At 33.3% G+C, this 15,421-nt stretch overlaps 1 protein-coding gene across 2 annotated transcripts in view; it reads right to left on the bottom strand.

The window, feature by feature from the left end:
- scn5lab (sodium channel, voltage gated, type V-like, alpha b) overlaps nt 1–15,421 on the bottom strand; it is a 143,337-nt gene that overhangs the window by 33,460 nt on the left and 94,456 nt on the right. For both annotated transcript variants that reach the window (XM_059525275.1, XM_059525274.1), the window contains one exon: nt 5,351–5,791. In XM_059525275.1, coding sequence (XP_059381258.1) covers nt 5,351–5,791 — 441 coding nt within the window. The remainder of the gene's footprint in view (nt 1–5,350; nt 5,792–15,421) is intronic.

Raw genomic sequence — 15,421 nt, 5'->3', positions numbered from 1 at the left:
CACAAAGAGACACACAGCAGAGATATTCAGATAAACACTGAGACAGAGAGACACGCAGAGACTAACTGAGACATGCAGAGACATATAGAGACATAGACACTCAGGCACACAAAAACACTGAGACACACAGAAACATGCAGAGACACACAGATACAGACAGAGACACTGAGACACACAGAGACAAAAGAGACACACCAAGACACAGAGACAAAGTGAGACAGAGAGAGACACGCAGAGACTAACTGAGACATGCAGTGATACATAGAGACAGAGACACTCAGATACACAAAAACACCGAGACAGACAAAAACGTGCAGAGACACACAGATACAGACAGATACACTGAGACGCACAGAGACAAAAAGAGACACACCAAGACACTCAGAGACACACTGAGACAAACAGACACTCAGACACAAAGAGACACAGAGATATTCAGATACACACTGAGCCAGAGATAGACAAGCAGAGACTAACTGAGACAAGCAGAGACACATAGAGACAGAGACACTCAGACACACAAACACACTGAGACACACAAAAACATGCAGAGACATACAGATACAGACAGAGACATAGAGACAAAAGAGACACACCAAGACACTCAGAGACACACTGAGACAAACAGACACTCAGACACAAAGAGACACACCAAGACACTGAGACAAAGCGAGACAGAGAGAGACACGCAGAGACTAACTGAGACATGCAGTGACAAAAAGAGACACACCAAGACACTCTAAATTAATTAAAATTAAGCAAAACTAATTTTTTTGTTTAAAATATAACACAATATCAACTTCAGATTTACTGAATTGTTATAGAAAATCACATTTATACTTGTTATATTTGTGACACAATCATCACTCGTGTGGTACTGTTTCTAGATATATAACAACTCAAGCTCCAGCAGTAACATTTGAGTCAAAATGTATTTAGTACTGTGGTTAACTTGAAGCGGTCAGGTTCTTCAGGTGAACGCAGAGCGCTCAGGTTTGATGTGATGTGTGTGATGGTGATATTGGGTCATGTGTGTCTGTTTGTGTTTGTCTGTCTGCTGTGTTCAGTGATTCAGGTGTCGACTCGGAGCCCAGCGGCGACGCTCTGACATTACAGCACTGCGAAAACCAACCGCACGAAATAAATAAATAAATATTAGTATACTTATCAATATTAAATAAATTATTATTTTATTTGTAGTATGGTAAATAAATAAATAAATAAATATTAGTACTTAATACTTAATATTATAAAATGTATATTAGCATTTTTATACCAAAAAATAATTTTTAATAACAATAAAATAAACAAGTAAATATAAGTATACCTAAGATACTTAAAAAATTTATATTAGTATTAGTATGCCAAAATAAAATAAAATAAATTAATTAATTAATATTATTATAGCTGTAAATAATAAAAAATATGTATAAAATAATATAAATAAACATATATTTCTAGATAATTAAACAAACGTATATTAGTATTATTATATTAATCACAGGATTAATAAATAATTACTTGTATTTGTGTGCCTATAACAAGCACACAAATCTAGATTAATATTAGTATATGTAAAATATAAACAAATGTATATTAGCATTTTTATTTTATTAGCATATATTTTTATACCTATAAATAAATACATAAATAAACATTAGTAAACATTTGCATAATTAAAATCCATATAATTAAGAGCCATATACATATTTGTATAACACTAAAAAAAAATAAAAAAAATATTAGTACACCTAAGATACTTAAATAAATGTATATTAGTATTAATATGTCAAAATAAATAAATAATGTATATTAGCATCAGTCTACAAACTGTAAATTAATATCAATCTATCTAATCGAATCGAATCGAATCGAATCTATTAACTATCTATTAACTAACTAACATACATATACATTATTAATATTAGTATTACTATAAATAAATAAACAGATAAATATAGAGTATTATGGAAATAAATATTTTTAATTATATAAATACCTAATTTAATTATATAAATAAATAATTTAATTATATAAATAAATAAATAATATATTATAATATATTATAATATATAATATATATAATAATAAATTCCTTGTTAAATTCCTAAAGAAATAACACCAGGGACTAATGCGTCAGTAGTTGTCATACAGTAAGAGCTCAGAGCTATAAAATTAAAATGCAAATCTTGAGGAAATGCAAAATTACAGTATAATTTAAGTCTCGGGGGCGTTTGTGTCACTCTTACACCCATATTCATATACAAATCACCTCTTATTAATGACACCAGAAATAGAAGCTGTTCTGAACAAACAGCCTCGTGTGCTTCCCACATCCTTGATGATTTAATAAGACAGGGAAAGTTCTGGACTATTATCAAGCTTTACAGTGTGTTTGTGATTCGGGGGAAGCCCAGATAATCTGTGCCTAGAGGGAAAATGACAAGAGATATGAGAGAAAAGACAGCAGAAGATCGAACGAGAGAGGACAGGTGCAGCGCCAGATAAAAGAACAGCTAAACGAAAAGATAAAAGAATGAGGTAGAACAGGTGTAGTGAAAGATTAAAGAGATGGAAAAGAAACAGGTGCATGACTACTAGATTTATTTCTAACAGAGAGAGGATTCCAGTCATTCAGAGAAATGCTCTTATCACACACACTTTCAGTCAGAATGCCTCTGAGTCTAATTGATCTGGCGATTAATAAATGCCTCGCTGTTGAAGAGTTCGTCATGCTTTCAGTGGTTTGAGACCGACCGCAAACAACACTGGGGTTATTAACTGAACTGGCTTTTTTTTCTTTCTTTTAACTGAAAAGTTCAGGTAAATACAAAAAATACAAATGATAAAAAAAAATGTTTAAGAAAATGTATTTTAAAATCCATGGATTTTATTATTAACCAAAAATAAACCTAAAACTGCATGTATGAATGCATATGTTGTTATTATAAAATTTTATACAAAAATAAAACTTTGACTTACTTTATTACAGCTAGCTGCTTTAGCAATACGTCTCATCTTCATTTAGTTTAACTTCATGCACTAAAATAACTAAAAATAAAACTGAAATAACAATAAATAAATAAATAACGAAAAATGAAAAAAAAAAACTAAATGGCTAAAACTTAACTAATATTAAAATTAAAAAAGAAAATATTTTTTAATCTATATCAACATATTAAAAATTTAAAACAGAAATATTAGAATATAAAATAACATAAAATATTACAAATATTAATATTGATATAAAAATATTAAAATAGTGAATATTAATATTATTTATATAAAATATTACAAATTGTTTAATATTTATATAAAACATAAAATATTTTTATATTTGATATGAAATAAATAAAGTATTAAAAATAATAAAAAATAGAAAAATAAAAACTATATTACAAATATTAAATGATAAAAAAATGTAAATATAAAAAAAATATAATAATTATAAACATTTCCAAATATAAAAAAACTAAAATATAGAAATAAAGACTATATTTACAATCACAAACATACAGTACATACATACATAACATATATATATATATATATATTCACATGCAAACTCACACATACATACAGTACATATGTTTGTCATTTTTATGCAAAGTCTTTCCTAACTCATAAGTTTATGTGCATCTGTTGATTTCACACACACACACACACACACACACACACACACACACACACACACACACACACACACACACACACACACACCCTCAGGCTGTGTTTCAGTAGGTTTAACCTCAAGCCTTTTACTCAGTCTGGCCAATATGTTCTCATGTACACATGAAACACAAATAAATCTGTCAGTGACATGCGGCAAGGACACGGCATGCATGAAGCAAAAACATCTCTGGATGAAGACGCAGGAGAAAATAGCAGTTGTGCGTGGGCGTTCAAAACTGTGCTTCACATTCGTCTGAGAGCTACTTATTAGTCTCTGTGCGCTCAACCTTGTCTGACCGGGTGAAGAGACAGAGACGCACGGCCTGGAGGAACAGAGCCAGACGAACAGAAGACGCTAACAAGAGCAGACGAGGCTGATCTGAGGCCAGCCAGACACCGATGTCCTCAACAGTGCTGGGGATCATGCATTACAAGTAACTAAGTTATGTAATAAAATTACTTTTTAAAGTAACTAGTTAAGTAACACATTACATTTTAATTAAGAAGGACTACTTTTTCAGTTTAGTAGCACTAGTTACTTTGTTTCCTATGTCTTGACTGACAGCTCTTGTGTTGCCATGTTGAGAGAATTCAAGCGTCTGCACAAAAACAGATTCAGTATTCCTCAAAATGCATGCAAACAGCCAAATGCCAACTCTTAATATTATACAAACTTGCAATAATTAAATATGTTAGATTAGACTAATATCATTTTTGTATTTAATCACATTTGAGACCCTGCACCACAAAACCGGTCATAAGGGTAGTTTATGTGTGTGTGTGTGTTGTGTATATTTATTATGTATATATGAATACACAACCATGCATGTATTTATTTAAGAAAAATATGTTACTTTTGTATTTTAAATGTATTTAAATGTGTACACAAAAGCAGTCTTTAGTCTCTGGGGTATATTTGTAACAAAAGCAAAAAAATACATTGTATGGGTCAAAATTATAGATTTTACTTTTATGCCAAAAATCATTAGGATATTAAGTAAAGATCATGTTCCAAAAAGATATTTAGTAAACTTCCTACCGTAAATATATCAAAACTTAATGTTTGATTAGTAATATGCATTGTTAAGAATTCATTTGAACAACTTTAAAGATGATTTTCTCAATATTTAGATTTTTTTTGCTCCCTCAGATTCCAGATTTTCAAATAGTTGTATCTCAGACAAATATTGTCATCCTAACAAACCACACATCAATGTAAAGATTGTTTATTCAGCTTTCAAAAATTGACTTATGACTGCAGTTGTGTCTCATATATGATATAATTTATATGAATATAAATATATGCATGTAAATATTTTCAATATATATGATGCATGTGTTTGTCTTTATATATACATAATAATATACACAGCACACACACATGTATTATATAAACAAAACTTTTATTTTGGATGCGATTAATCGCGATTAATCGTTTGGGAGTACTAGAAAAGTCATTTTCTTTTCGGAGAGAGTATTTTGTATTACACTATTGAAGATCTGATTAGTAAATAGTAATTAATTATTTTTTTAGAGAAACTTACCCAACATTGGTGCCACAGCATAACGGCCCAAAACAAAGTAAATTTTGCGTGGATCATAATGTGATCACGATTAAATCGAGAATACGTGATACTGCTAATATGATAAGTGTGCATGATTAAGTTTCTTTGCTCACGGGTTTGGTCTCCTCTCGCTCCTCCTCCTCTGAGCTCTCGCTGGCCTCTTCTTCTTCCTCCTCCTCCTCCTCTTCCTCGGGGAACTCCAGGTCGGACTCTCCGGGAGCGATGGGAACGCTGATGGTGAGGCTGGGGTTGGTCATGTAGCTGTCGTCCTCTCCGCTGCGCTCGATGACGGCCGTCCCGTTGCCCTCGGCCCAGTGCGTCTGCTGGCTCAGTCTCTTCAGCTTCAGCATGGCTTTGGCCTCCTTGGCCTTCTGCCGGCGACGCTTGAAGTTCCCGTTGAAGAAGTCGCAGAGAGCCAGCCGGAGCCACAGCATCCCACGCTGGATGCGAGCGATGGCGATCTGCAGGTTGTTCATTTCACCGTCCTCGTCCGGAGCCGAGAGGTTGTCTGCGCTGAAGGAGCTCAAGAGCAACGCCAAGAAGAGGTTCAAGACCTGAAGAGAGGAGAAGAAACACAGCACTCAGAGAAGAGCTGTATCTGCCAATCCTCAAACCAGCAGCTCTTCTACCTGCTTTTCTGAAGATGTTTCTGATGCATGACAAAGCTTCTGCTAAAGTGAAAAAGCTGCTCATTTTAAATCTTTTAATTTACAGGAACTAAAAAATGGAAATGTGTTAAAACAATTAAATACAACAATTATAATTTAATTGGATAATTCCAATGACTGAATTACACTTTTGACTACCAATACATTTCTCTGACTTTCCTAGTTTATGATATTTTTTTTAATCCACAGCAATAACAATTTTTACTAGATAAAAAATTACAAGTTAAAAAGTGTTTAAAATTGTATTTTATTTTGTATAAAAAATTATTATATATATATATATATATATATATATATATATATATATACACACACATGCATTTTTTTTATTAAATGCACTAAATTTTTTTGGGGTACATTTATTTTAGCTACATTTAAAAAAAAATTGAAAGTTAGTCAACTAAATTTGTTTGTTTAAATGTAGCTAAAATAACTTGATTGTCATCACAATTTTGTTCATTCAATAAAAATTAAAGAAATTCAGTGTGTGTGTGTGTGTGTGTGTGTATATATATATATATATATATATATAAATATATATATATATATATATATACTATTATAGGTTTTAAGGAAGATTAAAAATGTAGAAAAATGTATTTTATTACTTATTTCTGTGTGTGTGTATACTCACATAAAAATTACAGCTGCAATGGAAAATTAAAATAAAACTACTATTTCAGCTTGTTTTGTGTTATTTTTAATTAACGTTTTAATTTAATTAATTACAAATCTGCTTATTTTCTGCTTATTTACAGAAACCAGGAGTTGCAATTCAATAAATAATAAAATAAAATAAAATAAAATAACATCAAATAACTAGATCCTGTAATTCTAATAACTGAACGTTCTACACCTTCCATGATTTCTTTTTTCCAGGTCTGGAAATGACCTCACACGGCGAGAACCTTGTTCTCATGACATCTGTCAAAGAAACAAATTCAATCAACAATTTCAAAACCCAAATGACTTTCATCATCACGCAAAACGGCCATTTTTTCTAGAAAGGTTACAGTGCAATGAATGTTTCCAGTAAGCAAACGCCGTCATTCTCCACAAAACTCGTGCACTAATGTTTTCTAAACTATGATGCTTTTGTGCAGCTTTCATGAGTCTGACAGCATCGTGTCAGCGCACACCTTCACGCTGTGAAAGTGAACGGCGTCAGGTGTTTTGTGCGGCGCAGCAGAAAGAGCGTTGACTGAGTAAACGATGACACTAGTTCTCAAAGCACCGCAGCATGACTTTATTCTTCTGTTCCTCTGCGTGAAGGCAGTCGAGCTCTATAGCTGCTCAGAATAAGCGTCTCATTTCAGATGCGTCTGAGTCAGGCTGTAAAGGTCTCGTGTTCTGTGACACGGGGAGGTTTTGTCACTTTGAGGCCTGTAAACAGCAGGTGAGATGTGAAACTGGTTTTAAATGTCACATCTACCACCTACACACTCCGAGGGGGGCGACAGGCCTCGCTCAATGGACTGTGTGTGTGTGTGTGTGTGTTTGATTACACACACACTCTGATAATCAACTTGAGCGTCGTGAGCAGCTGCAATTTCCTGCCAATAATTGTTCGGCTGCAGTTCATGAATGAAAGAAGCCAATCAAAATTATTAAACGTCTGACGCTCGGAATCCCTTTCCCTGCAGTTGCACAAAATTTCACACAAAACAGAGCTTACAAAACAGTTTTCACAGAAATGTCAAGCTAATAATATTAACATCAGTGCCATTTTTCTGAAGCAAAACACACACACACACACACACTTTACAGTATATGCAGGTTGATATATGCAGTATATGAAATATGATTTTAGTTAAACAAGAACTAAATCTTAATTTTTAGCTTTTGTGTCTAATTTAGCATAATGCCACTTAAAGACATGTCTTCTAATGTTTAATGTGTTCAAAGAAATAGATCAAATCTATTAAAATAGTTACATAAAGTAACAACAAATTAAATCGTTCTTCTTGATTTATACTTTTATAACCAGTTAAAATCCTTTGACAAAAAGCTATTTCTACCCAATAAAATATTTCAGAGCTTGATGTATATGTCCAATGCAATGTAAGAAATAATGCAAACACATCCACTATTTAAATGCATCAATAAAATCATTACAAAAGTACATCCTCAATGCAATATAAAAAATAAAAGTCTAGTATTAGATAGATAGATATCTCAAATATAGTGTAAGAAATAATAGAAAAGCCTAGTATTCAAATGCATTAAATCAAATTGACAAAGTATATCTTCAGTGGAATGTAAAAATACAGAAAATGTCTGGTATATGCATGAAATCTTCAATGTTATGTAAGACATACACTGCAGAAATAATATAAATGTGTCGTACATGAATGCATTAAATAAAATATAACTGTGTGTCTTCAATGCAATGTAAGATACAATATTAAAGTGTAATATTTAATTGTATGAAAGAAAAAAAATTATATATATATATATATCTTCAATGCAATATATGCCATTCACTGCAAAGACAGTATAAAAATCTAATGCGTTTGAATGCATGAAAATAATAATAAAATTAAAATGCATAAATAAATAAAAATTAAAAACTATATCTTCAATGCAATGTAAGTCATACACTGCAGAAATTATATAAATGCCAAGTGTTCAATTGCATAAAACAAAATAAAAATGCATACCATCGAGGCAAAGTAAATAATGCATGAAATAAAATGCTAAACCAATCCAAAGAGATTCTTTACATTTGCAACTCCAAGAATTGAGCCACAGTAAGTAAACTTAAACCCACGAGTGATTAAGCTAAATCACAATGTCATACAAACAAAATATAACAACATCCCCATGTGAAAACTCAAATGCACATGAGAGAGAGTCTGATTGGGAGCGTGCAGCTGCCCTGTCGGCTGTCTGTGGGCCAGAAATGTTGCCATAGCAGCACATTGTTTCGGTCACCTGCACAAAGGCGAGTTGTGAGGTCACATGTTCAGTCACACGGCGTGGCATTGTTCCCGAGAGCCGCTGCTGCTGCTGTAGCCCTGGTGCAAACCTCACTTCAGAGTCACAAATATCAGAGCGACGGCGGGCTGCGCTGCTCAAAGGTTAATTAGAGACTAAATTAACATCAGCTCTTGTAAACATGACATATTGCTAAATTGCTGCTGTAGATGCTTGCAGAGAGTGCGTGGGGTTCGACTGCACTGATTCTGTACTCAATGCACATTGTGCTTCACAAAGAAATACTGCATTTATGCATGACTATAACAGTGATGTTTGCATTAGGAGAGAGATCGGATCACCTTCCCTCTGGCTGTGTTTACAGACGCACATCTGTCACCGCACTCTTAAAATACTGTAATCTGGAGGTTTGGGAACAGTGAGAGCTCTCCTGCGTTAATTTGTTCAGAAATGGTGTAAAAAAATGGGAAATAGTATTACAGTTTAAAATCAATGTTTTCTATGTGATTATATAATAAAATGTAATTTATTTCTGTGATGCTCCGCTGTATTTTCAGCATCATTCCTCCAGTCTTCAGTGTCACATGATCTACAGAAATCATGAAATATGATGATTTACTGCTCGAGAAACATTTCTGATTATTATCAATGTTGAAAACTTGTTATTTTTCACGATTCACAGATGAACAGAGAGTTCAAAAAACAGCATTTACTGTTTATTAGTGTCACTTTTTATACATTTAATGCCAGGGTTATTATAGTAAGTCAATATATAAATAAATAAAAGCATAATACGTATGATTTTTTATTTAGTTTAACTTAATGTACTGAATAAATAAAAAAATTTTTTTTATGAAAACAGAAAATGCAAAAATAAAAATATTAATAAAAACCAGGGTTATTTTAGTATCACTTTTTATTAATATTTTAAATTGCCATTTATTTTTTGTATTCATTTTAGTTTTAGAAATATTTTTTATACATGTCCATATAGTCTTTATAAAATGTTGTTTTGGCAACTAGCTGAAATAAAGTAAGTTATAACCCTGATAAAAACTATAATAGTATCTCAAAATAACACTAATGCATCATTGCTGAATAAAAATGTTTATTTCTTTAACATTGCTTGCTGACCTCAAGCTTTTGTACAGTAGTGTCCATTTGTTGCACAAGTGCTGTTATTTTTATCTGCATTATGCTGAATATTAATCAATAAATTACACAGTAAAGTCTATAAACGTGTGCTTGAAGTGCATTCAAACAAACATACAACATAAAACAATTACAGTATTGATTAGCTACAAAGATGAAGCCATAAACCTCACAGAGTCCAGGTCTGTCTGAGTGATTTGCAGCTGAAGTCAGTGTGGTTCTGGCTCAGGTTAGACGTCACAAATACGCATTTGGCATCCTAATAGGTGACCCGCTGCTCTGGTTACATGTCCTCTGTGGATCACAGTTTCCAAGACAGTGTTAAGTTCACTTGATAACACTGTAAACGGTAAATTATTCGTAAGCACCTTTGCTGACTTTTCAATAATTACGTTTGGCGCTGAAGCCCAGAGGTCACAGGAGAGGTGAGAACCGACAAACCTTTCAGTGACTCAGAAATAGCCAGAAATTGTTTAATAAAGTTTAATGTTAACATCTGTGTTAATGCATGAGTCAGCGTGAACTAACATCTAAGTTCTTAGTTGATAAAACCACAGTTTTTCATTATTTGTTCATGTTGATTCCAGTGTTATTGCATCACTGAGATACTACTATAGTTTTATTTTATTATTGCATTTTTTTTTTATTTAGAATTTTTTTGTGTGTGTATTTACCATTTTTTTATTTTTGTAAAAGTTTTAATAATTTTACTGTGTTTTAAAATCATTTTTATTAGTTATTGTTTTTTTAATACAACATTATTTTTTATTACATTTATTTGAGTTTTAGTAACTTTAGTACATCAAGTTAAACTAAATGCACATGAGAAATGTCGCTTTGCAGCTGAATTAAAATCACTTTAAGATCTTTAAATATTTTTCTTTAGTTAATGTTTATTTTATTTATTTATTTTTGTTGGTTTGTTTTGTTTTAGAATGTAGTTTAACTATAATGGCCCTGATTAGTTCACAGGGCATTAACTAACAAACATATACAACTTTTGATTAAAAAAAAGCATAAGTGAAATTAACTAAGATAAAAGTATGTGATTATTAACTAATGAAACCTAACTGTGTTTTTCCTCCTTACTGTTAACTATTACCAAATAATCAGCACTTATTACTTTTTGACAGACAGAAATATATTTTCTACACTGCTTTTGTTTTCTTTACAATCATTTACAGCATTATCTATTTATTATTATTTAATTTCCCCAGTCTCTCCATGATTAAGTGGATGATTCTTGGCCAGAATATCTGCAATCGAGTCAGAACTCAATATGAACTCAAATATTTCTCAATATATTTTTGGGAAAATATTGAGAACAAAAGTCAAAAGTCAAATATCTCAGTATGAAATCAGAATTTCTCAGAACTTTGAGACAAACCTAATGAAAACCAAAGTCTAAAACTGAGTCAAATCTCAATATGAACTTAAATATTTCTCATTAAATTGTTGAGGACCGTATGGAAACCAAAGCCAGTTATCAAATCAGATTTCAGTCTGAATTCAAATATTTCTCAATACGTTTTTTTATGGCAAAACTGAAAGTTCTAAACCAAATTCTGCAATCACGTCAAGCAGGAACCCAAATATTCCTCATTACATTTTTTGAAGACAAAATTAAGAACTCTGTGAAAACCAAAATCTGCGATCAAATCAGATCTCAATATGAACTCAAATATTTCTCAATGCATTTTTGAGTCAAAGATGAATCTTAAAACCCATTTGAGAACTCTCTGGGAAACAGCAGTGTGTTATTGTGTCACCAGTTGAAGATGTTTTGCATCTGGTGTCAGAAAGCATGCCTGTGGACCGTGATGACCCAGAACCCCACTGAAACCAGGGCCAAAGATCAATGTGTAACTTTAACTACTGTAAAATCAAAGCTTCAGTGAGCTCACACAGCGCTGGTCAATACTGGAGCTTCACACGGCCTGGACAAATGAACTTCAGACGCTCGTACAGTTAGATATCATACAAAACATGGAAAATTACAGTTGAGCGAGTGATACTGAACCAAACCCACAGTTTGAATGAATAATATAAATATATATAAATATTAGGGGTGTACATTTGCATGAAAAGAAAAGTAAATTGAAGCTGGCAGCAATCAGAACATAACTCGGCTTAATATGAGAATCAAAAACAAAAGCGTTTGTGAAATGTCAACATTTGAAGTGAATTGGGTCACAGAATCTGTTGTGACAGAAACAGCATGAGAGCTTGATCCAGAGATTCCAGGAGGTTACCATGTGTCATTTCACGCTGGTCATCTAATTTTAATATTATTTATATTATATTTTTAATTAGGTTTTATTTTCATGCTTTCAGTTTTCGTTGAAGTTACATTTAAGTTGAAATGTTTGTCATTTTGTTTAGCATTTTTGACATTTGTATAATAATTTTTAGGTTTAAAAAATTTAGGTTTAATTTATTTACATTTTAAATTGTATATTTTTATTTTAGTGCTCGAACGTCAACTTATTTTAGTTAATTTTTGTTGTTCAATTTTACATTTTTCATTTTATATTTTATTAAAGCTTTATAGCTGGTCATAAAATCCAATCTAATTTTAATATTATTTATATAATATTTTAAATTAGGTTTTATTTTTGTATTTTCCGTTTTCGTTTTAGTTATATTTAAGTAGAATTTTTAGTAATTTTATTTTGTGATTTTTTTTTTTTTCATTTTTATAATAATTGGGAAAAAAATTGGTTTATTATTATTTTAAGTTGTATATTTTAATTTTTATTTTAGTGCTCGAACATCGACTTTAGTTATTTTTATTTTTTAAGATTTTCATTTAATATATTATATTAAAGCTATATTTTTAATTTTTTAGAAATTATAATAACCCTGCACCCTCAAGTCTCTATATGATATTCAATGTAAATCTGTGGGATTTTTCATCAGTTTTATCATCACTCACTAAAGTCCCAGCTCTTTTCTCCCCACTTCACCCGAGCCACAATGAACTGCATTATGCTCATATCCTCCTAACACAATGAGGGTTGCCCTCTCTGCAGGAAAGCCAAGGACCCACAGAGGAATAAATCACGGCTCGGCCACCAGCGTGGCATTTCAATATGTGAGATGAGACGCTCTATCAGCTGGCCTTGAATCCACAGCACCATCCAGGAGCTTCACGTCCGGTTCAGAGAGGTTAAAAAAAACAAGCGTGATGCATTTGATCCCGTTTCACGCTGAAAATGATGAGTGGATTCCACCTGAGCCCGGCACATTTACCTGATTGGGCCGGTTTGTGGACTCATTGATGTGACTTTTAGACTAATTCTGCTACTTCAATGCATTTTTTCATGTTGGATTTCTAACACATGATGCAAACATTCATTCCCAGCACCTCAGGCCAAGAAAATAATAAGCTGTGCTCTCTGGACGCGCTTAAGCGTGGCAAGTGCCGTCAGGTTTGTTGTGGTGTTGTAGGCAGAGCTCACCTGAGGATGAGGAGGATACATGAGGTGTGTGAGAGCATCAGGGGGTGGAACCTAACACACACACACACACACACACACACACACCCTTCCCATTACCTGCACTGACTCATCCTGTAATTATCCCGAAATAAACAAGTTATTTGAATTCATGGAATTTTGACTCAAGCGTTCCTGGAAGAATCTGCTACAATTAGAGTTCAGACTGAAGAGGCTTTAAAGCTTTTATATCTTAATATGATGAAATATTTGACCTGAGGACATGGAGCATGATTCAATGTTTTTTAAATAAAGTGGAGACAGACAGACAGAGAGACGGATGGAGGAACAAATAGAAGCATAGAATAGATAGATAGATAGATAGATAGATAGATAGATAGATAGATAGATAGATAGATAGATAGATAGATAGATAGATAGATAGATAGATAGATAGATAGATAGATAGATAGATAGATGGATGGATGGATGGATGGATGGATGGATGGTGGGTCGATACATTGAGAGAACTACAGAACAATGGATGGAAGGATGCATAGAATGATAGACAGAACGATAGAAAGAATGATGGATGGATGGACAGAACAACAACCGATGGATGAATGGATGGATAGAATAATAGCCAGAACAATAAATGGATGGATGGATGGATGGACAGATGACAGAATGATGGATGGATAGACAGTATGCCAGAATGATGGATAGAACAACAGAAGTATGGATGAATAGACAGACTAATAGACAGATTGATAGATAGAATGATGGATGGGTCAATGGATTGACAGAACTACAGAAGAATGGAAGGATAGAATGAAAGACCGAACAACAGAAAGATGGATGGATAAGATGATAGAATGATGATAGAATGAGTCGATGGTCGTACGGATTAATGGATAGAATCATAGACAGATTGACTAACAGAATGATAGAATGATGGATGGATAGATAGATCCAAAGAACTGTTCATGAGAACTACAGCAGATAAATCTCAAACATTATCAAACAGATGAACATTGCAGAACTGACTCTATCAACACTGCCTCCGTTCATCATTTTCTCTCTTCTTCTAATTTAGTCTTCGTGAAGACCTCCCCTTCAATTAAGAGCACTAATTATTTACATTCATTAGCAGTTAGTCACAGCGGTGCGGCTCTGTAGCCCTGAAGTGGCCCTCAAGAACACGTTCCTCTCGCTGCTGCATCTGAGCTCATTATAATAGAGGGCGGAGCCTCGTGATTGATGCTCCTCCGGTTTATCTGGAGCTCCATACAGTCAGAGCAGTAATGCTCTTCAGGGCCGCTCGAGGCCTCGCTAATGAAATAATGCACTCCAGAAAACATTAACAGCCCATGAAAGCTAATGACGCCATTGAGATTCAACACAGGAGGAGCTTCTGATAAAATACCAGCACAGCACAATCTGCCAGATAAATGACAGATTATGTGGGTTGCTAGGCAAACGTCACTGCTATGATTGCTTAAATGTGGGGTTAATGACCTCTAACATTACTGTAGGCATTAAAGTTGTGTGTGTGTTCCTACAGCATTTGTGCTGCAGACAAGCCACCTAGAAACTATACAGAAGACCTTAGCAACATTCAACAACAACAATCACCTAAGCAACCCCCTAGCAAGCACTCAGAACACCTTCTCAACCACCTACTTAGGAACCTCCCAGAATATCTTAGCAACCACTCAGAACACCCTTGCAACCAGTCAGAAAACACCGTATCAACTACCTACTGTGGAAAACCTAAAAAAAAACTTAGCAACCACATAGCAACTATTCAAAACTTACTAGCAACTAACTACTGTAGAAGCCTCCTAGCAACCACTCACAACCCTTTAGAAACCTCCTAGCAACCTAAGTACACCTTAGCAACCCCATATCAACCACTCAGAACATCAAAGCAACCTCTTAGCAATCACATTGAACACCCTATTAACCACCTAATGTAAAAACCTCCAAG

This window comes from Carassius carassius, chromosome 35 (assembly GCF_963082965.1).
Source record: "Carassius carassius chromosome 35, fCarCar2.1, whole genome shotgun sequence".
In the NCBI taxonomy this organism is placed as follows: Eukaryota; Metazoa; Chordata; class Actinopteri; order Cypriniformes; family Cyprinidae; genus Carassius; species Carassius carassius.
This window is presented reverse-complemented; position numbering and strand designations above follow the sequence as displayed.